The sequence below is a fragment of the Phaethon aethereus genome, assembly GCF_964289735.1.
Source record: "Phaethon aethereus genome assembly, chromosome: 6".
NCBI classification, from domain to species: domain Eukaryota; kingdom Metazoa; phylum Chordata; class Aves; order Phaethontiformes; family Phaethontidae; genus Phaethon; species Phaethon aethereus.
Window position 1 is genome coordinate 11689492 of NC_138580.1, and position 25767 is coordinate 11715258.

At 45.1% G+C, this 25767-nt stretch overlaps 1 protein-coding gene across 4 annotated transcripts in view; it reads right to left on the reverse strand.

Annotated features, from left to right (window-relative positions):
- Positions 1-25767, reverse strand: part of KALRN (kalirin RhoGEF kinase) — a gene marked incomplete at both ends in the record, with an annotated part of 523644 nt that overhangs the window by 7730 nt on the left and 490147 nt on the right. For 3 of the 4 annotated variants that reach the window (XM_082001554.1, XM_082001555.1, XM_082001553.1), the window contains 8 exons: positions 362-493; positions 1989-2110; positions 4260-4431; positions 4917-4944; positions 15143-15202; positions 16536-16659; positions 19844-20091; positions 20966-21204. In XM_082001554.1, the coding sequence (XP_081857680.1) occupies positions 362-493; positions 1989-2110; positions 4260-4431; positions 4917-4944; positions 15143-15202; positions 16536-16659; positions 19844-20091; positions 20966-21204 (1125 nt within the window). Of the gene's footprint in view, positions 1-361; positions 494-1988; positions 2111-4259; positions 4432-4916; positions 4945-15142; positions 15203-16535; positions 16660-18639; positions 20092-20965; positions 21205-25767 lie in introns of those variants that run through there. The other variant, XM_082001556.1, reaches the window with a different exon arrangement.

Consider the following 25767-nt stretch of genomic DNA (forward strand, 5'->3'; position numbering starts at 1 on the left):
AATCCATCCAGATCAAAAAAATTATGAGGCTGCTTTCCCTGGAAACATTCACCAGAAAGAAAGGATACCATGGTGGTAAAATGCAAATGATGAAAGGATGCCTTAGTGATGGATACGTTTTAGCTTAGCATGCGTTACTTGCTATAAATGACTGGAGGAAACAGAGAGGTCTATAATATACGAGAAGTTGGACTGGATGATAGAAAGGCTTCTTTTGGCCTTAGACTTTGGGATCTGTGAGCAACGGCTAGTGGCACCCCAGTGGTGGCAAGGCTGCTTCTGGGACCTGTTGTGCCATAAAGGAGACTTACTTTGTTCTCATTCTCCCAGCTAGCAAGCACAGCTCAAACCACTTACTTACCTTCTTCTCTGTACTCTACAGTGTAGCCTGAAATGGTGCAATTGCCTGTACTGGATGGGGGTAGCCAGCGTAGGATCACAGAGGTGCAGCTTCTCTCCTGAGCAATGGGGCGATTTGGGGCAGCTGGGACACCTTGGGAAGAGAAAACAAGCACCAAGTCCAGCATCACATCAGCAAGCGCTAGTGCTTTATTCTGAAGATCAGGTGTATCAGGTACGTCAGCTGCATGTTGCAGAGGGAGTGCTCTGGTTTACCAGCACTACCAGAGGAAAGGCAATGTCATGGTCCTGTTCACCTACCACTGTGGGTCTGAGACCTCAATACAAGCAGCTAGGAGAGAACTGTGCTGCTTGCAGGCCCTGCTGCATTGACATGGTCTCACAGTACTACAGGGCAGGGGGAATATCTTCTTGCTCAGAGCTGGTGGTCAACTGGACTGCAACACCCCAGGGACCTCCCTGCGAGACTGGGAGAATTGCCCCTTGGGTGCAGAGGATCTGTCTGAGCTCAGCTGCTGTAAAGGCAGAGCCTCTTTACCTGCCACCTTCTGCTGCTAATTTTTGCTCCAGCTCAAGGCCTGATGCAAAGCCCATGGAACTGAGGAAAACAAATATTGTCATGGACTTCACCAAGCAGTGAGTGAGGTTCTGGAGCTGGGGAATCACCTTGAAATGTCCAAAAATTGCACAAGAAAGCCACTCAGAGTGCTTCTCGGTGTATGGCTCTTGGTATGTTTGGCAGCAATTGACAAATGGCCAGTAATTCTTCTGTGTTTTGCTCAGGGCTCCTTTCAGCACAGGAGTAGTTAGTGCAGCCACTAACTTGCTTGGATAAATTCGGGAAATTATATCTCTAGGGCAGTTTGTGAGACCAAACAAATTGAATTCTAAACAGTTGTAACACTCCTGCATCTGTAAGTCACCAGTTAGACATTTGTCTCTGTGCCATCCCCTTCAACACAGCAGGCACCCCTTATCTCTCATGCTAACAGATCCCTTCCTGGAGGTGGAGGTCACGAGCATCAACTCATCATTTCCTATTCATTACAATTAGATGGGTCATTCATTAATTACAGTGCTGAGAATTCAGACTTGGAGATTTGTCACTGAGTTGAGTCCCTGAAGAACAGTTCATCCAGGCCAAGCCCTACTCTCACTTCCTCCATCCCCCCAGAGAAGGGGAGGCTGAAAATCAGTGTCACTGGATCCCAGGTGCCCCGCTCCAGGCAAGCTCTAAAGCACAGAGCTCCCTGTGGGCAGCCGGGGCATCATCCCCTCAGGGGCTCGGCAGTCCGAGGGAGCTCAGCTTCCCCCAGTCAACCTCACTGAGCCCCTGGGAAGCAGCGCTGCGAGCAGGACGCAGGAGCTGAACCAGTGCCAACGCATTTTCATTTCCCAGATGTGATACTTATGATCAGACGACTTAATCAAGCGCAAGGAGTCTGTGATGCCTTCAGCCATCAGTGGGAGTCTTGGCTGAGGAATGGTTGTATGATTTTAACGTCTCAATTCACCTGGCACAGCTCCACGTCCAGCTGCCTTTGCACCGCCTATTCTCATGTGCTCCCAGCCCCCACCAAGGGACCCCGTACAGGAAAAATCCTGGGTGTTAAGGTCAGATGTGCTACCTTGAACTTTGATGGTTGCAGAGGTCGATGCAGTTCCATGTTCATTGGTTGCCACACAGGTGTAAATGCCGCTGTCCTGAGGCATCACGTTGCAGATCTTCAAGGTGAGCTCCCCGGAGTCACTGTGGATGCAGAAAGCCCCGATTACAAAGCGCTGCTTCACTTGCTAATGCTTTTTATACAAGTTCCTGTCCTGCCTCATTACAAACACACGTGCACACAAATCCTGTTAACACATTTGAAGGAACATCCCTCCAGCAATCTGGTACCCAAATACCACCCCTCCATATGTCAGGATTAGGCTGTTAATGAAACCTTCGAGCAGAATGGTCCAAATTGCCTGCCAGGAAATCTACTTATCTGTTGTGGCCTCGGAGGACATGGGCAAGGATCACTCAAGCAGCAAGCAAAGTCCAGGAGCTGAACATTTGCTGTGCCTATCCAGAGCTGGATGCTTAGACTCCATATATCTGGACAGATTTCCCCAGGTGCATCTTTCCTATCTTGGGAGACACTGAGCTGCTGTGCCTCTGCAGTTAAGTCCCACACACGCCAGACAAATGGGTCTTCCCACAGATGCAGAAGGCAGTCACACAGCGCAGGGTGCCTGACATTTCTGGGAAGCTTCAGACCCCTGGAGCATCTGCCGTTGATCTAATGAGGCTGCCAGACCCCTGGTCAGAAGGCTGGACATCTCACAACTGCTAGGGATAAAGAATGTCAGTGCTGAGTTTGTGAGAGACACTCAATCTTTGGGCCAATCTGAGCAAATAAACAGCTCTAGGGAGGACTCTAGTGAATTTATAGCAGGTCTGTATATAGTCACTTCAGTTTGCGCATTGCAGTCTTCAATATGCAATTTAAGGGAGTTGGCCTGAATTAAAGGATTCTGCTTGTGTAACTGCTTTAGCTGTACTGGAGACCCAGCTTAGAGCCAACAATAAATCCCCTTGATGGCAAAAGTAAACTAGTTCTTGAATGCGTAATCTATCGGAAACTGCAGAAGGACGTGGTTGCTGGTATGGACGCTGCGGTTTTTGCTGGTCTGACTATGCTGGTTTAAAACAAGACAGAAATACCCCCTTCCCCCACAATCTGGACACTCATGCCAGCAAGATTTGTAAGACAGCCACTGATCTGCTGGGCCTCTCCTTGGCAGGCAGTGTCTTCACTGAAAAACAAATACGAGTAACAAGACAATACAAGTGCTGATAATGCACAGGAGAAAGACTGCGATGGAAAACAGAACCCTGCGTGGAAACATCCCCCTATCCCAACCCCAGCCAGATCCTGAAGATAAGGCACGAGCAATCTACTGAATAATGGCTAAAAAGACAATTTTGGGTGCGCCGGTGTAGCCGCACAAGCCAATGGTCTCTGAAAAAAGCTCTTGATCAGATGTAAATTTTTTTTTATTGAAGATGTAAAATCCCTTCTCTTAGTGTTCATTTTTTACTTTCACTGGCTTTGTACTCCCTGGATTCATCTCAGTCTGAGCCAGAAGTGCTGAAAAGTTCGTATGAAAGATTGCTTCCCGGAGATTTCCACTGTACTTTGGCCCAAATTGCTTGTATAAGCTGCAGATGAGCATCCAGCAGCAGGCTATTACCTGACCTGAATTCAACTTCAGATCTTTTTGGATATTCCCACTGTTAGTTGCAGAGATGGTTTTCCTTCCCCCTAGACAGGCCGGGAAAATCATGACAAGCATCCTTCTGTCCAAGCACAGCCAGATGTAGCCTTCCCAGGAGCACATGTACGCTCTTTTAAGAACAGCTGAGGAGAGGCTCGGGAAAACTGCAGGAGTTACCACCTCTGCCCATGAGATGAGAAGACGCCCAATGATATGGGTATTGCAAGCCAGTGAGGGCTTGCTCTGCTCGACTCCTGATTCTACCAAAGGTGAGCATGGCATCAAACTCAAGCAGAGAAGCCCCAGCAACGCAGAGGCAATATTAGCCAAACTAATATGTCGGAAACATTCTGCCTTCCGGTTTGCAGCTGGCTCAGGAGGTCAATAGGAGCAAGCTCATGTCTGCCAGCAACACACTTTGTGGATATACCCTATGTCAGCTTGGGAAATGATAGAGCTACCCAAATGCCAAAGTTTGACCCTTTCTTGCTGACGCGTGGTGCAGCAATGCGCCAATACACCATGCCAGACCTGATTAACTGCATTTCTAATGAGACTTGTAGCCTGGCTGGTGCCATATTTGAGGGCAACATGACCATCATGACCAGCTACATTGGGATCCACAGGCAGGACCTTACCAGGATGACACTGTGTAAGTGGCCGTGCTGTTGTCATTGTCAAGAATGTTTTGATCCGGTCCTTTCCAGGTTATAGTTGGTTTGGGTCGTCCACAGACTTTGCACTGCAACATCACTGTGTCACCGAGCAGGCAGGTGATGTCCACTAACGGCACTAGAATCTCTGGAGCCACTGGAAAAAAATGTGGGGACACACACACGACACTTTCTTTTAATCTACAGGTGAGGTTGCTCACCCTGCAAGTCTAGAGAGTATGTTATAGGACTAACTATGAAATCTGGGTCTCAAACAGCCGAGGGTTCTGGGATTACATTACCAAAACTTCCCCTTCACTGAAAGCCAGCTGTCAACAGCTCAGCAAAGGGGGTAGCGGGGACTGCTTGCCCCCCAGGCTTGTGCTCTGGCAGGAGGGAGAGACATTTGAAGGCAGGTTTGGGGGGGTTCAGCCTCACCTGCAGCCTCAGGCTGTCTGAGCCGAGCAACCAGCAGAAGGAGTGCTCTCCCCGGGGAGCGCACCAGCCCTGCCAAGCAGCAGAGAGCTGCCTTTGCTGTAAAGGCTGGTGGGTGCGGAGCATGCTGTTGCACCCGAGAAAATCACAGCTGCTGACTTGCCCCTCGTGCCAGTCAGTGCACAGCTGTCCTTAACTTTAACTCACCTTCTTGAATGAAATTGGGGTTGATTATCTGAAAAATACAAAGAGATAAAAGCATTTATTTTTCTGGACAGTGACAAGGACATGTCTGGTTTCACATGGGAACGTGGTGAATGACCAGAACCGCAGAAGCACTGACCAGTGGCTACAAGCAACCTCTAACAACCGGCAGACACAGCAAGCTCTAGTGACAAGAGAACAAGCCCGTGCACAGCTGGGAAAGTAAATGAGAGCTACGGCTTCTTGGGCTCTGATAAAGCATCACAGGTAACAGGCACAACACTAAGGCTGAGGAGGGTGGACGTGCTTTCTCAAGTGCTAATGCTGAAGCCATTAACTCCTTTCTTCCTGGAGGTGGTTTGTGCCCCCCCTGTGCCCAGCTCCAGGACCACATCACACAGCACCTGCAGTCACCATGCACCTGGGGTGTCTCACCAGTGCTCTGGCCACTAATCAGCTTTGGGGAGATGTCTTTTAACTTCTGCTCAGCTTCAGGGAAAAAAGGGAAAGTGCTAAAACAAAAATACTGCCTTCTTTTCACCTACTGACAAGTGTCAGTCCTGCAACAATTCTTGGTCTATCATGACAAGTAAAATTTCACTCATTTCTTTGGACTGCTGGAAACTTTCTAACTTGAAACTAGGTTTGGATAACTGAGGGTTATTTTGTCTAACTAACTAGTTAATTGATCAAGTTACCAAAGAGTTAAAAAGTTACTGTCTGTGGCCTATATATACCAATTACCTCATGTAAACCCGGAAGCAAAGTTGGGAATAGCAAAGACAATGCCAGTAAGTTCTCACACGCAGCATCAACCCTAACTACATAGTGGTGTACAACAGTATAGAGGTTTTAGCCTCATTGACTGTTTTAATAATCTCGTAAGGCCTTGTTATCCAAACTCAAACTAATAATTTGTTATCAGGTACCATCAAAATGAATGTGGTTTATCTTGCCTTAAATATCTTTGTTACTATCTATTTCAGAGCTATTTTGAAAGATGCCAATGAAGCAGTGACCTAATTCGTGGCCTGCCAAAGCTGATGGGATTTTTTGCAGAGGCTCAGAAACCAGGCCATGAAGCAGAAGCAATAACCCTTCAAAATAACACAGATACATCTTCAAGATTTATATTTCTATTTTGGCTTTATAAATAGTTTTCCAAGATGAATGGCTCAGGGTGCCATTCAAGGAAGCACTTGAGCATATTCAGGTTCATTTTGGTTTCATAACCTTTCTTCATAGCCTCAGGCAAACCTCTGGTACCAGCACTGAGACCTCAGGCTCCGCTTTCCCCTATCACCATTGGAAAGCCCAAATGAAACGGGCATAACAGGGACTCACCACACACAAAGGTTTTTTCCCCCATAGAAGCATACCTTACATCGACAAATTCCTTGCCATCTGAGACTAAGACTATCCTTTGTCCTAGCAATAGGCAGAATTTGATCCTTTGGGACACACTGACAGAGAACACAGCGCTCACAGTACCGGCTGAAACAACCAGTCAATGACAATGCTTTACACTCTGTGCTCCAGAATGAGTAGGGACCGCTGTTTGTGGGCAAAGCCAGTTTCAGATCTTACCACCTAGTCAGTCAGTCCTAAAGATCTGTATCTGGTGGGCAAAAGCATGATCGTTTGGACTCTCACATGCTCCCAAGAACATTGAGATTTCAAACATTTCATTCCCAGCATCCTGGAAGGAGGCAATTTCTGCCTACATCCCTGGAGAGGACTCTTTGAGCACTATTATTATAATTAGGGCTTCTTTTTTTTTAAAGCCATATTGGGGGCCACCTCTGCAGTGGGGAGGAGGCAGGAGAGCATGCCACCCCTGTGATGTGGCGGCACGGCTGAGTGCCTGCCACTGAGGCAGGAGCCTGAGTGGGTGAGGGAGCCAGCTGGGTTCTTTGGGTCTTGCATTGGGTATTCCTCTTCCCAGCTGCACCTCCTGGCCCTAGTTTCACTTGGGAAATGCAAAGTCCCATCTGAAGGGTGCAGCTGGGCACCAATACCAGGACATGGACTGCTAGCCAGCCACCCTGGGAGCCTCTGAGAGGGTGAGGGGCTCAGAGGCAGCGATTGCTGCTCTGGAGGGTCCAGGACCCACATACGACCCCTGGATCCCATGGGCAGGAAAATATCAGGGCATAAGAGGGCACTGCATGAAGAACATCTTCTCTCCCACCTGTGCATGTGGAAAAGGAGAGATGGATCTTCATGATTGTGTCACTCGCATGACACAGCAAAGGAAGAAAAAGCTGTTCTGTAGACAACCGTCACTTGCCACTTTTCACTCAGTGAGACCATCTACTTATCAGCTTAACTTATTAACTACTTAACCCTGTGCATCAGCTCATTTGCACATACGTCTTCATTTGTGTACTTTTTGGCTTTAACTGGAATACACATCTATCCTCAAAAGCTCTCCCCTTCCTTCCCTGCAGTATGTACTAAATTCCCTTATTATTCACTGATTTCCATCCTTGTAGGATTAGAGATTGGGAGAAAGAAATGCTCATAACATTTTGTATTAATTTTATAACTCTAAAGCATTCATTAGAAGATGCAGCTACAATGATAAATTTAATGGATATATCTATAAATAAATAATGCTACATTTCTAATGACTTCCAAGGCACAATTATTTATAATAATTACCTTACCAATGTTTTTTTCCACTGTCTCACCATGGGAATATGAGAAAGAAAATTACCGCTGCTAGATAATATTGGAAGAGTCTAAAATTTACATTTCCTTTGCTAAAAATTCATCTGTTAATTAATGTTACCTTACAACACCCCCACATCCATGTTGCAGCTTTTGGCTGCTGTAAATTTAGGTGAGAAGAAAAGCCTATTTGCAAGAGCATGTTTAAGTGCTACCAAAGTGATTTAATACATCACTTAATTAGGGAACAGGATTTGGTCTGCTTTGAAGGAGGGGGTCAAATGACGGGGTGAGAAGTGCAGAAATAGGAAGGCCAAGGTTCACAGCCAGTGCTGCAGCTAGAAGCCAGCTCTGCTGGCTCACACGTCCGCTCCCAGGCCCTGGGGGCTTGCCGCCTCTCTCTGCAGCCCGGCCAGGTTTCCAGGCCATGGGCGGATGGCAGGAGATGACAGACTCCACAGAGTTTTTCTAGATTAAGTGCAAGACCTTTGGAGAGGATTTCTTCATTTGCCAAATAGGTTTTTAATCCCTGTGGCGGAGAGGAGGGCTCCAGAGCGTGGCCCCGCTGCCCTCGGAGGATGGGAGCTCACGTACTGCTTGTCCACGCAGCCTCCTGCTGGTGCCGTGGCTGTTTCCCTTATGGACAGACTTGCCAAGCATCTCCCAGAGCCTCTTGAAAATGATGGTGTGTGCAAGAAGCTGGAAAAGCTGTCAAAATCAATGCAAGTAACTCTTCCCAATTCTCCTTCTCTTTCTCAGGGCTTGCACAGAGAGATGAAAGCTGGGCTGCATGGCTCTGAAGAGCTGCCGCCGAGGCTTGGGGGCCAGCATGCTGCCAGAGATACTCGCACAGGCAACACGGTGGGCTCCAAATCCAAGGAACTTACCTCTCAGAGAAAAGGAGGTGAAAGACGGCCCTCTCCAACATGTTTTTCCCCATGTTAAAACCCCTGCTCGCCCTAAGGAGGTCCCACACAAGCCGAAGGGCAGTGGTGGTGTTTGTGGGGGTGATGCAGCAGCCCTGGCTTCTGCGCATCACTCCCTCAGGGAATGCTCTGCACTGCTTTGAGATTACCAGGTGGAGAAAAACCCTGCTGGTTATGTGGTTTTGTGGAGTTTTACTTTTCTTCTCTCTGAAAAGCAACATGAGGCTCAGTCCTGAAACCCCACTCAGCCGAGCAACCCTGGCCACGGTGACCACGAGCCAGGGAAGGCAGCCTGGGGTCTCATGCTGACAAGGGCTCCATGAAGAAATCCCAGCAAACACCAGCTGCACCACTACGGCTGGCAGTCTGGCCTGCAAGCAAAAAAACTTCTCACACCATCTTCAGCGTCAGTCCACGGCAGGCAAAAACCCTAAGGGGTGAAACTCAGTTGGCAGTGCAGTCACACTTCAGGTAGGAAACGCAGCCAGCTCTTTTTTCCAGGAACATAAATTTAGTTGAAATGAGATGATGATAGATTTATTTTTTCCATTGGAGGAAATACCTGTAGCCTGCTCCAGGGTAGGTGAAATCTTCTAACGCTCCCTCCGCAGCCAGGAGAGTTTCTGTTTCCCATACAATGATGGCTGAAAATGGAAACCCCACACCAGGTGACAAAGGCAGACCATGAAAGGGCCTCTGCTCAAGTGATGTGGGGTCTAACGCTGACCAGGCAAAGACAGGGAGCTGGAGAGAGGGGGGTGAGATAAAGAAATGGGAGGATGGGCCAGGGTTATTCAATAAAAAAAAAGCCAGAAACAGACCTTGCTTCTCCCTCCTCCAGCCTGCGCTGTTTCAGGGCTCAAACCAAGAAAGGCACACGAGGCGCGTACTTGAATGCCTTTGGGGACCTGCAGGGATCTAAGTGACTTAGATCTAAGTGACTTAAGTGTAACTTAGTGTAACAGTCAGGCTTTAGTAAAGCAGCATAAGTGCTGCAGCCAGCACTCAGTATTTTGCAGTACTGGGCCACTTTTTCCTGGTTTATTAAGCTCATGTTTTAAAGATAGAAAGGCATCTGCAGCAGCAGCAGCAAGTCCATTTGCAAAGAGACTCTGACTAATTATTAGCAAGAGCCTATCTTCCATACACATGCTGTATTCGGTGGGGAGTGAGAAACCATTCTGCACTGCCAATGGCTGGTCCTGAAACGCTCTGCGAGCACAGTTCGGCTGCCTGCAAGGGCTCTTCTCGCCTGGGCCAGGGTTTGCTTCTCTGTTGCAGAGATGTTCTGGCCATGCCTAGCCCACCTCCCTGGAGGAGGCGCGAGCCCAGCCCAGACACATACAATGCACAGAAGGGCCCAGCGGATGCCCGGATTTTTTCAATGCCACCTTTCAGTCCCATTTTAAGGGAGAGCATCAAAAACAGGAGTGAGAATATTTTTCCTCCCAAAGCATAAGGCTAGGCTGCAAACCAACTCCTCCGTAATAAGATCCATGCTTTATCTAAACAGTAGAGGGCATGTTTACTCCAAGACAAGCAGCTCAGCATTTTGTAAACACTTCATAGCATTTCTCATTCACTCAGTTAAAATAAAATATTGACGCATTTGCACATGGTGGTAACAGAGTCAGCAGCATATTCCTTGCTCCCTCAAAAAAAAGGAAAAACATTAATGATTCTCAGAGAAAAATGAAATTAGTTACAGAGGGATTAAGCCAACTGTAATTTGTAGGAAAAGATCTATCAATCCGTCTCTGACTAGGTCAACTTTTACTTTGAGACTTTTGGGGGGACAACCTCACAGTGTCACCAGCCTCCCCTCTGCCAAAAACCCAAACAAATTAACAAAAGAAATTTCTTGATAAGAGGAGAAAGTAAGGATCCTGCTACACATGGATAGATGCTACCAAAGGGAAAGTAGAATTTAAAATGGGAGAATTGTATCAGATGAAACGTCCCACAGCCTTTTGGTAGGCATGGGGGATGCTGCCTGGCACCCAGCATGGATGAGCTCAGCTGCTTTTGAGACTGATGGAGAAGCCACGAGGGATGCTGAATGTTGTACATGCATCCATGCAAAGCAGAAGTCCTGTTGCCCTTGTCTCGCTCTTGCTGCGAGGCCCTAATGGCTGGTATGCTTCAACGGCTGTAGGTGTGAGATGTCTCTGGTACTCCAGGCACTGTGTTGTAGCACTCTATCCTCTCCCTGCAGAAGTAGGGTCACTTCTTCCTTTTCTAAAAACCACCGCACCTGCACTGCCAGCTACGTCACAATGATGAGCCACCTTTCTGGTCAGTCTCAGCAATCCCTGGCCACCACTCAGGATAGCAGGACAGTGGTGTCATCCACGGAGGCCACGCCAGGGAAACACAAGAGGTTCTCTGGATTGTTCTTGTTCATACTGTGAGAACAGGCCAGGAAGGGCTTTCTTACCAGTATCGTATAAGATCTCACCAAGAGAGTATGTTAGATCTGCTCTGGAGATGGACAACTCAAGGCAGGGGGTGAAGGCATTTGCCTAAAGCACTTGGGAATTCTTGGCCTGAGCTGAGTGTTGACTTGGAGCCAATGCTGTATCCACCAAACTATTACTTACGCAACCGCTTGGACTGTGGGGGTGCTAACACAATATTCTTCCCTACAGGATGTTTCCTAGTGCTTATCTTGCTCTAAGTGTCTCTGAGTAGTTCTTAACATGCTAAAATGTCATAACTGAGAAAAACAGATTATGAAGCCAAATTTACTTACCTTGGCAATAGCCCAGCTCACTAATCTAATGATGGCACTTCCACTGACTCGGGGTGGGCCTGGACTTCATCTCTCCTTTGCACAGCTATGAAACTGGAACAAACACTAGACAGCCGGTGACAGTTGTGTGTTGGTCAGGATTACTTATAACGCACTGCAGTTGGAGTGGCGCTATGCAAAACAAGATGTCTGGGGCCATGTCAGAGACCCCTAAATGTGAGGTCCACCCCAAAGCCTGGAAGAGCTGCTGCTGAATTTAGCGAGGCTTAGTTCAGTCAGGTTTTCTGACTGCTGGAAGGACATTCACTTAGTCAAGGGAAGTAGCCCGATGGGATCTGCACAGTTGACTTATGACCCCTTCAGCAATTATCGAAACGCCATGTGACGTTACAACACAGTACTGTAGGACAATTAGTTGCGTCATTGTCCAGGACCCCAGACTTGGGTGTGGATGATATTTACTGATTCACAAGGACATACACCTTCCCAGAATTGGAGTTGCCTGTCCCTATGCAATTAGCTGCAGACATGTGGAAAGGGAGTCTCCGATCTTTCTTAAATATAGGTTACTCCTATCCCTCACATGGCTACACATGCTCCTGAAGTCCCTGCTCCTACACTCACGTGCCTAACAGGTGAGTTTGCACCTTCTGTTTTGTGGAACAACAGTGCAAAGCAGAAAACTAGGGGGAAAAGAGCCAAATTTAATTTCCATCCTTATGCACTTTCATTACATATTAATAAACGAAGAGGGAAGAAACAGACACCAAGAGATACTATTTCTAGTCAAAGTTACAATGAATGGGCAAAATCACAGCAACGGCATTTTAGCTCTTTTAAACAACCACCCAGAATTTCAGTTTCCTGCTCTAACTATGTATGTTCTCCACATTTCTTTCTGTCTATGTTTCCCCTTGAAAAAAGGCAAAGTGCTTCAGAAATCTGGAATCTACTGAACAGATATGTGGTATTTTATATATAGCAAGCAAAGCTAGATCTGAAAGACCACAGTAGCTGTGGGACTTCATGGATACTACAACCAGCTTACCAACTTCTTGCGCAGTGAGTATGCTGGAGGTAAATTGCACTGACATTTCCAAGTAATTAACATGTCTGCTTTGCATTTAGAGAGTACTCTCTCTATTCCAGCACTGCGTGCATGTTCTCATGCACGATGGGAGGAGGAGGGATGTCAGGGGTGACAGTCCTATACGAGAAGCCAGGTGACTTGCCCTGTTATTACCTGGCTGTAATAATAGCTGGAGACGACTCCACCTTAGTGACACAGGTAGGGCCTCAAGCACCTCTGAATGTCGATGGCCAGGACACAGCTCTCCTACCAGCACTTGCAGCATTTATAAAATCCATCACGAGCTGAGCTAGGTGTGGGGACAAGGGATTCCCCCTCCTTGGGCAGCTGGTCACACCGTCTCCAGCTCCCTGGGAGCTCGCAGGCGGCTCCGCTGGGACGTACCACACGGAGTAGGGAGAGGAAAACCAGGTGAGATGCTGATTTTCGCTGCACACACAGGTTGGGGTGGAGGAGTGGCACAGCTGTTTAACAGTTATTTAAGCCTAGGACACAAAGCCTAACAGACCAAATGAAGCCCTCAACCAGGCTCTGGCAGTGGAAGTAGCTTGCCTTGCCTCTGTTTTAATGAGAAAAGACTTCAGCTCCCAAGGCCTTAATACAGTTCATTTCTCATAACACATTTGAAAAGGAGCGTCAAATCACTCATAATGAAGCGAAAGGGAGAGCAACTGTGGCTTCTAGTAGTGAATACCCCAGACCTTTACAGACTAGGCTTCCTCATGGCTGCTTCTAGGGCTTCATAAGCATTTTATGAGCCTGTCCTTGCTCTGCTCCTGCTGGATGTATTTGTTTAGTTTATACTAGGTATCAGCAATCCCTCCCCTCCCAGTATTTCTTAGCCAGACCAATGAGCTGACCACACTCACTCCAGGCTGCAGATGTACTAAAATCAGCACAAAGCAAGGGCCGTGCTGCTCCTTGCAGGGCAGTGTGGCCTTAGTAAATCACCCCCACAACTGCACTCTTATTTTCAGCCCCTTTGCCATTGTAAACATTTGCTCAGCCCCAAAGAGGTTCGCTCAGAAGCAGACTTGAGCTTTCCAAGCCATGAGAAACACTGTGGCTCCTGGGGGCTGCAGGCACCTCCAGTAAGTGACCTGGGAGATGCAGGATGGGGTTTCTGAGTGTAAATCAAGTCACATACCAGGCACATAGTTACTCCTCTAGTAGGAGATCCACACCACAGCTAAGACTTCAAATTAGCATCTTTTGGTTTAAATAGAAAGGGTCGTACCCTCCTGAACTGAGGAGCAGGCAAGAACAGTAGACTGTACCAGGGTAAAAACCCAAATCAAAAAAGAAGACCCATGTGGAGCATGTCAGAGCTGACTAGAAACGCTGACAGTGTAAGGACTCTGATACCTTCCACTGACAATTTAAAAACATCTGGTTTTCCTCCTATGGAGCAAAATCAAAACACAGAAATCCTCCACAAAAAGAATGGCGATTCTCACCCAGCTCTGTACATTGCACCTGTATCTCAGCGATGTTTGACTCCACAGGGCAATTTCCAGTAATCTAAAGCTTACACAGACTTATGTGCAATAACTGGGCACTGCCTTGTGATGAATACGTTGTTGTTACCTGTGATTGGCAAAATGCTCTTTGAAAATGCAAACACACTCCTGAGAATAATGCAGCTTTAGTGGTAAGCACCATTCAGTCTCTAGGATGTCCGCTGGGTCAAAAGCTTTGCTTTAGTATGCATCTCCTTCTCAAAGATGTGTTTCTTTGTGCCAACACAATTAAAATAAAAGAGAGCCTTCAGCTTAATAGCTGAGGTAGTGCATCTCAATACGCTTCTGCTTTTTTTTCCTCCAGGAGGAAGATCATCTTTCTTTTGTGGGATGTTTATAGTGCAACCTGCCTAACAGCATCCCGGAGATCTCCTAGGATGCACAGACATCCCTGTTCTCCAGTGACCTGCCCTGTCATCTCTACAAAATCATGTCTCTCTGACCCTCGTCCTTGCCTATTTCAGTAGGAAGCTCTTTCAGCCTTGGTTCAATGTATACAAATGCTTGGTGTGGTCACTGTACTCAGAAAAAAAAGGGCCCTGCAAGATATTAATTGAGGAGAACCCTATCTATCTATAACTCTCATGATTTTAAGCTCCTTTGGGGTCTCTCAACAAGGCATGTCTCAGTCACTCCACTAGAATTGGTGGCTTCACACTGGAAAAAGAGTAGTGTAATGTATCATAATTTGGGCCCACCTATCTGCATCAGCCTTGCCTGTGATACAGGTACATTCACGCAACCAGTTTTACCATTCTCCTTCAGTGCCTTTCTAGAAATGCAGTTTCCCACTCTGCTAGGAGAAAAAAGAAATGCCTTTTCTGATCTTCTAGATAATTTAAAGCACATTTGCTCCAGTGATTTATAACAGAAGCATGACTAGCAGCTCAGCATGTATTGCCTGGACAAGGGGCCTTTTTAATATAGAAAGCTGCTACATTTATCGGCAGTTGACATGCATGCATTATCGTTTCACTGAATGAGGTCCCAGGTGGGAAAAAAGTGGCTGAGGGTGGCTATGTGAGCCTCCAGCTCAGCAGGAGCTTGTTCCTCAGCTTCCTCCACTGCTCCCACCAGAAAGGCAGCCCAAACTCCAGTTCAACACTTGGCAAAACCAGAATTGACGCTTTGTGTGACTCACGCTTAATTGGCACATACATCCACGAGCAACACGGACCCACCAGCTCCCCTTTCAGCAAAAGCGTATCAAAACAGGCACATGTTCTTGGAAAAAAAAAATTAAAAATCACAAGGATGATTGTCTCTACCTCCATGCTAGTATTGGGGTCAAGGTCATCACACTCTGATTCCTCTGAGCTGTTTGTCTCCTTGTTTGGCAGCATGAAGAGGAAGAAAGAGAAAAAGAGATTAGAAGAAAGATTGGTTAGACAGGGCAGAGCAGCACAGGAGTTGTGAGCAGCATGGAAATGGGTAACGGTACAGAAAATGCTCTTAAAAATTCAAACAAAACCCAAACCGACAACAAAATAAGGGAAGGAAAGGCAAAGACATGCTTTTGCCAAAGAAACAGCAGTGATTCTGCAAGTCGTCAGGTAGTAAAAACGGCGAGGAAGCAACAGGAGGAAGAACTATGGCCACCATGCCGGAGCAACCGCTTCCCTGGGGCCCAGTCCTTCCCCGGCTGGCTGCAGGGTGGCTGCGCAGTGGGTGCAAGGGGCGCCCGGGCTGCAATGGCAGGGTTCCTCCCTTTGCACATGCCATGGCTCTTTCACTAGACTGACAAGACAGAAAGCCTCCACAAAGGAAAACACTTAATCATGGGCTCTCCTGGAGAGGGGTGGATCCAAAAGACATGCTCAAGTGCTTTCCTGAATCAAGGCTGGGCTTTGGTTGTGTCAAAATCAGAAGTGTGTGCTTGCCTCTGTTGGGAGGGAAAGCCCCGGATTAGTCCTGAGCAGGCCTCATGGTCGGTTTATAGGGATGGATCCTCTGAATTGGAGCACAGTAGTCAGGCACCCAGAGCAGAAGATGGAGCTTAACCCCAGAGTTCTCAACCTTTTCCATACTGGGAGATCTCAGAGAGAGAGAGACAGACACAGACACACACACACACACACACGACCCTCTCCTGGCAAGACAGAGTTGGCATCTCTGCCCTGTCTGATAATATGGAAAGAAACAGGTCATTAAGACCATCTCCCCAGACCAAAAATCTTAAGCATCTCAAGGTTGAGAACCCCTTATGTCAAGATGCGGTGAAATACTGGCCTGAATAAAACTCAACTTCAGTCAGGCCTTTGGCTCACCCAGTGGCTTTCTCACTGCTGCAGCTGCTCTGATGGAGCTGCAGATTGGGCTAGGTCAGAGGTCAGTAAATCACTGTTGTCCCAATTTTAAGAACAGTTATTTAATCATATATATAGTTGTTTTTTTAATGAAGATTACTTACGTGTATGTGGGATGCCAGGAAAAAGAAAACGAAAAACAAAGGCTGCATTTTATCTTGCATGCAAAAATCCTGCTAAAATGGATACTACAAAAAAAGAAAAAAAAGATAACTAAAGTGGAAAGAAACAAAAAAAACCCAAAAAACAAACCCAAAATTGCCGCCCCCTCCCTCTCTCAGGAGAGGGTGCTGTAGGGGGTGAAGAGGATGGGAAGCAGGAGAGCAGCACACAGCTTTCAGATGGCCTTACTCACTTTAACAGAGACTTTGTTGCCCAGAATATCCTTGGATTTACGTGGCCCATTGGCTTCATTTTTGCCACTGCTCTCCTTTTCTGCCCGCTTTCTCATGCGCAGGGTATGCCATGAACATGACTTCCTGTTGTACCAAAAAACGCAGCAATCAAATGGCAAATCATAGCAGGAAGGAAGGATTTGGAAAGGGGAACCAGCATCCACATTTGCGATTACTGCAACTCCCTAGAAGGTCAAAGCCACCGGCAATATGCCTATCTCAATCTAAGCAACGAGAGTTGAAGTTAAAAACCAAACCAAACAGTTCTGCGAAGCAGATGTTGTGCCACACTTGCTGTTTCAATGCATGGAGCAGGAAAAAAATGCCCATGATGGAAGCCAGGCACCTAGAACTTGGTCATCTGGTTTGAGGGTCTTTGTCTTGCATTGCCACAAATAGAAATTTTTTTTTTTTTTTTTGCTACTGTTAAAAGGTCAATTTGGTCCTCAGTCTTGTTGGTGAAAAGCAGCAAAGCAAATATAAATAGAGGAGAACAGTCTTAACAGACTACTCAGTGGAGCAAATTAAAAAAAAATTTAGAAATTCAGGGTGTTGCTCCCTATTTTTTGCTCAGAACATGAACAGCTCAACAAATAGGAGCTACATCAGTGACTTTCCAAGAGGTAAGCCATTTCCTAGAATGCTGTGCCTCTCAAAACCAAGAATTTCCCATTTGCTTTTGCCAATCTGGCTAGAGAGGACATCAGTCAGTCCATGACTTTTGGCTAGCATCACAGCAGGCATGACTTGACTTCCAGTACACTTTTCACACCTAATTGCTGCTCCTATGACTTTAGTATTAGAAAAAAACAATAATGGACCTTGTCACCCTTTGTAAGAGCAATGCCGTGTTGACAACAAAAATTGCATATCAAAGCAGACATAAAAAATTAAGGAAAAATACCCCCAGTTCTTAATACGGATTTCACTTGGTTTATATAGTGGACAGGTTGGGGGGGATTTGGGAAGGGGTATGTTGTCCAAAGCAGAAAGCTCTTAACAGCAATGTGATGAGCTGGGATCCAGGTTCAAAGCATCTGCCCACCTTTAAGTCATGCAAATTTAATTTGCATGTTTAAGCCCAATGTTTGGCACATGTCATGTCTACAGTACCTTGATACTTTTTACAAAGCAAGTTGCATGTAATCCAACGATCACCTGCGATGCCAATAAAACGCAGTATGTTAGCAAGGTAGGACTCAAAGGTCACCCCACACAGTCGACGCTCCCCCCTGAACACTGCGTCTGACTCCTACGCATTTTTTGGTTATACTTGAGCACCTGATGGAAGCTGTACAATAGTTCAAATTAAAAAAAAAGTAAACTAATGGCCTCCCAACAGCTGGCTGCCACTGACACAAGACAGAACTGGGTCATAATGACTGTTTTTGCAACCAGGATTAGTGTCTCCACTGCAAACAGCTGGCACAGGCAGTCATGTTTGAGCACAAGGACCTCCAAAGCACCCTGCGCGTCTCAGCCAGACAGTAAGTGCTGCCTGATATTTGGGTGTTTCTGGAGGAGGTCCAAATAAGATATGCAGAGCAGGGGAAGTTGTCCAACCATTCAGGGCTGTGACGTTTTCCTTTAAAATATGGTAAGAGTCAAGGATGGGGCTGATGGACGCCCTGACCTATTGGTGAATAATACGTGGTGCCAACACTACTGGATTGACCACATATTTTGTGTACAGTATTTGTCAACAGAAGAATCAGTCTTATTACTTATACTAATTAGTCAGACAGGGCTGAAGACAACACCTGCTCTAGGTCTTTTTTTACCCAAAGGACTTCTATTATTCAAGCATCTGTTTGGTTTCAGGGTTGTTTTAGCTGTTTAAGTCTGAAAACATGATTTAAGACTTTAAATCTCACTGCAGTGAGAAAGAGAGAAGCACAATACATGTGTCTTTCAATTCTGGCACGCCTTCCTGGCCACAATTCATATGACTACATCACAGAATTTGACTGTACAGCTGCCATGAAATCAGAGTCTTCACCAGGAACCTGATGCTGTGGATGAACATAAGAGCACGTGGCTGCATATCGTGGTTAGAGAGGAACCAGGAATGGCCGTGGTGGATGTGCAAGAGACAGGCTAAGCAATTCCTTTGGCTTAACATGCAATTCATAGTAGCATTCATTGACTGACAGGTAAAGTCATAATTTTTCTTAACTGAAACTGCAGCAGAGATCAAATTATTATTTTTACTAAATCTGTCACAAAATCTTTCCTTGTGTTCAATTCTGCATCTTGAGGTACTCATGTAAGGTAACACAATTTTTAGCATACATTCATGCATTACCATCTAGTCATTTTAGATGTTAAAAGAAATCAACAGGTATTACTGAAAAGAGGGTTGTACCTTCTGTATTTAATACCAAAACTTTCTTGCATTAGTCATTTCAGACTGACAAATTTCTAAAAATCAGAAAAGAAAAATATATATCCACACATTTGTTAAATAAGCAACAAAATGTTATAAACAAAAAAAAAACAAAACAAAACCAAAAAAGGGTCAAACTAGTTCTTTAACCTCATTAAAACATGCTCATGGTGAAAATTTATTTTACATATTTAAAATAGTACATTTAAAATTAGTTACATTACAGGTACAATGATGAACATTGCGACTATCTATTATATTGCACAACCTGACTTCATCAATATGAGTTTGTTTTTTTTTTAAATAGTGCAAAATACTTTATACAGGAATGTACTTGGATGGGGGTCTTGCAAACAAAAAAATATATTACAAAAGATACTGCAAACAGAAAAAAAAACCAAAACAAAACAAAATAAAAAAAAAGATACAAGCTGTACAAGGAAATTGCCATAGACAACAAAATCTCTCCTCCTTGAGAAGCAAACCTCAGTCCAACACAGGGCCTGGATTTTTTTTGTGGGTTTTTTTTTGCTAGATGCTGTTATAACCAACATATAGATTAGTAACTTAATACAACATAAATATAAGTCCAGTCCAAGCAGGTCCATGTTGGTGTAAAATGGTGTAACATAAAACATGTCTTTAACCGTCTATGGTTTTATTTCTCTCCAAACTATAAACAAAACCCCACAAAACAAAAATAAGCAAAACCCGAGCTATCCACCATGGCTGCCCGACGCTGTGGATTGACCACTCAGCTTGTTCCAATGGCACTGTAGATAAAAATCAGCAGGAATTCCCTACCATTTGGGTTTGTTTATTATTTTTTTTTTCCTCAAAAAATCCACATAGTGCTCCCAGCGAAGCCAACATGGCACTTACTTGATGCTTCCGTCGGTATTATCTGTAGTGGATTTAGTGAGGGGAGCCAAGATATTGCCGGGGATCCATCCTTCAGCAGCCGGAGAGTGGTCGTTTGCAGGCTGGTACACGAGGAACATGTTCTGCTGGTTGATAGCAAGGATCTGTACCACCTCTCCTTGATTCACACAGATCTCATCCTCCTTCAGTGCATAGTAATCTTTAATCACCACCATGGAAGAGGTCCCATTGCACCCACCTAAATCAGTCTGTGAAAACAGACACAACAGAAACCGGTGAGCAGGCGGCACTGAGGAACCTGCGTTTTCCAGCAGCAATCCCACCACTTCATTTCCAGCCTAATTGTACCAGGGAAAAAGATACAAATCACTTAAAGTTCACATTGGTAGAAAGGGATTTTAAGGATCTGAAAGGTGGCAGTAATCTGGTACAAACCAGCCTCCTATTTCGTATTAGATTTCACAGCTGCTAGCAAGGGTGCCCCAGCCATGTACTCATTTGCATGTCAAGCCAAATGGGGGGAAAGACCAACGAAGGCTCAACGTTAGAAGCCAAATAAATACTCGCACATCTCATGATCTTAAATATAGGTCATATTGGAAAGTAGCTTTGGTCAACCACAGCCAGCAGCAGGATCCAAACACTGCTGGTGGTTACTGACTCTTTGGTGGCTTGTGTGCAGTGCACATGCACCCAAATTATAACCTTCAACTGGCACCCTGTGAGCTGTTACATGGGAAAACTCTTCCATACCATCAGAGTAGATCTATTCAGGAATGGGTGGTTAATGGATATTAGAGAAGCCTGAAGATTGCTGTCGCCAGTACTGCAAATGGATATTCAGTTCACCAGGTCTGCAAACACAGTGCCCAAAAAACCACTGGGTTCAATGCTCCAGGCTCCAGGCTCGGGCTCCATCTCCATTTCCCAGCTGAAGTGCCACCCGTCTGGATGCCAGAGCTTTCACAGTCTCTGCTTAATCCCACATCACATTTTACACCATTGCTTCACTATGTTGATTCCTGTTGACCTGGTTAGCTGATAATTAAAGCTAACCTCACAGATTGTCTATGGTATAAGAAATGGGCTATGAGATCATGTTTAATCAGATGAGCTCAGTACCTTGCTTTGTTCATACTTGTCTCCGGGCTGTGAGTGTTCATACCCTGTGCTGCCGTTGGAGGTAGATATCTTCAGGGGTGGGAGAGATGGGTTACGACTTGTAGCCTTCAAAGGCTTCTCAGACCCTACTGGAACAGAAGAATAGGGTCTGCTGTTGGGCTGAGGGACCCTACCGGTCTGGGGCCTCAGCACTGCTGAGCTACTTTCTTTGCGTTGGTACTCTATGGGAGACTGCAGCGCTGCAAAAGAGGACAAGAATTAGCTATATGCTTTCAATGATGTTGCAAAGGGATGCAGAGAGTGTGTGAGGTGATTCAACTGGAACAGACACAGAAGCTGCAAACCGAACAGGAACAGGAGATGCCACCCACAGAAGCACATGGCACATTCATGGCTAGACAGGACGCAAGCATGTTATGTTGTACTGCGCATGAACTGAACACAGCACACCATGCTGCTGCAAAGAATAGCTTCTCTAACCAACACAGTGGGCTAAAATATTTGCCATTTATAGCATACATAACTGCATTCATTTTCTTCAAAAGCACAGAAATTAATTGCATCCTGTAGTCAAAATAAATGAAAGCCTAATGAGAGATGCACAGCTCATTTACAGTGAATTTTATTATCATCAGAAAACACAGGTCAAGACCCATAAGTGTCATTTATGTATTCCCAAGAGAGTGTGACTACTGAACACTATTCAGACATGATGCACTGCAACTTGGCTCTCTATGTGCTTTATATATTAACTACTGTGGTTCAAGGAACTGCTGGAAATGACCAGCAAGTGAGGAAGTATAGATGGAACAAAGACATTAATCCCAGCAGTCCAGACCTCTCCAGAAAACACCCATAAGCAACATTAAACAGTTTCATAAGCCTTAAAAAAAAAGAGTCTGCTTGTGAAAGTGTACATTTCATAGTCATGGAAAGAGCTTACACAGGGAAAAGTGTAAGAAGGATAAAAATGCCAGATGGCAAAGAAATAAAGGGTTTGTTATGTTTGGGGGAGAAGGGATCAGGGCTGGGACTCACAGCGAATGGGAAAGAACAGATTTGCTAGGCTCAGACTACCATCCCCAGACCTATGGGTTTCTTTTTTTGCATGTCATGTGTACACAGTTAATACTGTGTACATGCACCAGACTAAACCTACTGGAATGCAGAGAGACTAGTCTAGCAAGAGGCAGACGGAAGACATAATGTCACAGCATCAGCCCAACCAGGGAATCACAACAGAAAGAATGTCTTTCCCAACAAGAGGAAAAGAAACAGAAAGGCTCAGCACCACACAGCATACTCTCTAGCATTCCCGTTCCAGAGAAAGGCAGGACTACTGCAACAAGAAATCTCTTAATACTAAAGAACAAGAGACAAAAAAAAAAAATCAAGGAGGATGCCAGGTCACCATTTTCTTCAAAAGGACAAACATAGACCTGTAGCAATCTGGAAGACTACTTGGCTCCAAAACCTGCTCAGTGATCCTTGTCACAGAAGTGCTTTGTATTTATGCCACAGTGACTACCAGTTTCACTTGCTTACCTCAACTGCAGCTGAAAACGGTTTGGTCCTGCTGCAGAAGGCCATAGAGGAGAAGGAAGGTTGGGGAGAACTTTGACAATGATTTCGACAGCGACGGTGACATTTTTCTAGTGTATACAGTAGATTAGGTTGCAAGGACTTTAGCAGTAAGATCTGAATGAACACTTATCAACCTGTCTCAAAACAATCTATCCTACTCAGTGCTTTTAAAGTGTATTTTGTTGAGTGTCCACTTGTGACTACTAATTCTACCATTAACTATCATGGCGATGTCTGGCTTCCAGTCTCCTGTTCAACATCTGTTAGTATTCTTACAAGCTTCTGGCCAAAATCAGCGTTCACTAACTTGCATGCTCTCTCTTTCTGTCTCACGCTCCCCGCCCCAACATGATTAAAAAAAAGGTACAGATTAATGGCATTTTCCTTATGAAATATATCCATCAGTGACATACTTTCTTTACAGCTTGCTTCTTAAAACAAAACGAAAGAACAGTCACTATATACAATCATTTAGTGCACAGTTTGTTTCTCAAGCTTAGCAGCTTTTGCTTTTCCAAGGAAAAATATGAAAAGCATGAATATTACAGTGTAATTGCACCAAGATTTACATTTATGAACTGTGGATACAAATACTATGCTTTGTACGTAGCCCCGTACTCTTCAGGACTTCCCTGTTGACGAGAGAAAATGAGAGACAGCTTGGGCAAAAACTCACAGGGAATATTTTGTTATTCAGTTTACGCAGCATTGGCTCAGTGTGGATTTAATATGATTTTAAAGACAGAAAACATCCGCTTTAATGAAATGCAAAGCTAAAGAACATATTTAAAGATTAGTCAGCCTCAATAAGATTACATCCTAAAAGCCACTTAAATTGTTCTGGACTGGACAGACTCTACTGGATACAATATAATTTTCTTGGATCTTATTTATAGGTTTAAAGTAAATGCTTAAGCCTGTGTTTTAATATAAATTTATTTTTACTTCTAGCTTTAGAGATACTGATGATTATATTCCTAACCCATCAAATTCCTTGCTGGCCTCACAGAACATAAGGCTAAATAGAGGCTATGAAGATGCTTCAGTAGAAAAAGGGGCTCACAGGGCAGTAGGTACTGGGAGGGTAAGAGTGAATATATAAAAAATAAAACAATGAGTAAGAAAGATGTGGAAGGGACAGAAAACCCATGCAGTAGGGTCTGTGGAGTTCTCACAAGGTTTAAAAAAAATTTCTGTAGCTAACCATTAGTGGAACTTATTTTTATTCCAATAAACCCTCATCCAAAGCTAACTGCACTGACACAAAACTAGCAAGTTCTGGTACCAACTGGTCAAATCGGAGAATTTAGACTGCTCATCTCACCAATGCATTTAAAGAATCATTTTACAGTGTTTGTATGAGGCCCTTTCTATTCCAAGACATGAAAACCCAATATCAAGTTTTAGAATCATGGATGAAACACTATTTCCCTTCTCAGCTCAGCCATAGTTTTCAAACTGTCACAAACAGCTTTTGGATGTAACCCTTTCCCAGCCAACTTCTGAAAAGTAAAACAAAGTTAAATTAAAATTTTTAAAACCTCTATCCTGAAGAAAAGGGAACCTTTGTTTTGATGTGAACTGAAAGATCTTCAGATTTTCACAGAATCGTTAAGGTTGGAAAAGACCTTGAAGATCATCAAGTCCAACCATCAACCCAACACCACCAAGCCCACTAAACCATGTCCGTTTTTTGAATACTTCCAGTGATGGTGACTCCACCACCTCCCTGGGCAGCCTGTCACAATGCTTGACCACTCCCTCAGTAATTTTTCTTAATATCTAGCCTAAACCTCCCCTGGTGCAACTTGAGGCCATTTCCTCTCGTCCTATCACTAGTTACTTGGGAGAAGAGACCAACACCACGTCGCCACAACCCCCTTCAGGTAGTTGTAGAGAGCGATAAGGTCTCCCCTCAGCCTTCTCTTCTCCAGACTGAACAACCCCAGTTCCCTCAGCTGCTCCTCGTAAGACTTGTGCTCCAGACTCCTCACCAGCTTCGCTGCCCTTCTTTGGACACGCTCAAGCACCTCAATGTCCTTCTTGTAGTGAGGGGCCCAAAACTGAACACAGGATTCGAGGTGCGGCCTCACCAGTGCCGAGTACAGGGGCACAATCACTTCCCTCTTCCTGCTGGCCACACTATTTCTGATACAGGCCAGGACGCTGTTGGCCTTCTTGGCCACCTGGGCACACTGCCGGCTCGTGTTCAGCTGGCTGTCAACCAGCACCTCCAGGTCCCTTTCCACTGGGCAGCTCCCCAGCCACTCCTCCCCAAGCCTGTAGCGTTGCATGGGGTTGTTGTGGCCCAAGTGCAGAACCCGGCACTTGGCCTTGTTAAACCTCATACAGCTGACCTCAGCCCATCGATCCAGCCTGTCCAGATCCCTCTGCAGAGCCTCCTACCCTCCAGCAGATCAACACTCCCGCCCAACGTGGTGTCATCTACAAACTTACTGAGGGAGCACTCGATCCCCTCATTCAGATCATTGATAAAGATATTGAACAAGACCGGCCCCAAAACTGAGCTCTGGGGAACACCGCTTGTAACCGTCCGCCAACTGGATTTAACTCCATTCATCAATTTTTGTTTTTTGCAACAAAAAAATCCACAAAACTGAACACCAAAACCCAAAAATCAAAAAAGCTAACAGATTGTGCCAAGCCAAAACATTTTGATTCAAGCAAATAAGTTTCATTATTGAACATGTATTTTAAATATAGAATTCTCTTCTAATATAAGCTCCATTAAAAAAAGCTGTTTTGAAATGAATAGTGTAAAACAATTTTGGAAGCATCCAAAGTAATGATTCCCACTTTGTTGCTTCCAAACAAAGAAAAGGGATACTATTTTTAGATTTTTCCTCTAGTTCTGGTTCCTCCTCTTTCCCACATCCAATCATGAGCAAGAACAAGCTAAAACTGTTAACTGAATTTGATTCCTCTGTATTCTTAAAGTACACACTTCTGTTGATCATGTGTGTTTGTCTGTCTGGTTTTTTTAGAAACACAGCTTTAATTTGAAATATTATTTCAAATCACCCCAAATCTATTCCTAAAGCAAAGCTGTAATTTTCGAAAGTCCCCCGTTCATGCACAATGGTGGTTATGCATGGTTCCTAGGAGAAACAAGCCCACAGGTTTCCTTGCTCTCTTTTTTGTTTTTTGTTGAAAGCAGCTGCTGCCCTGCAGAATTTGGACCTGTAAGCAGGTGGATG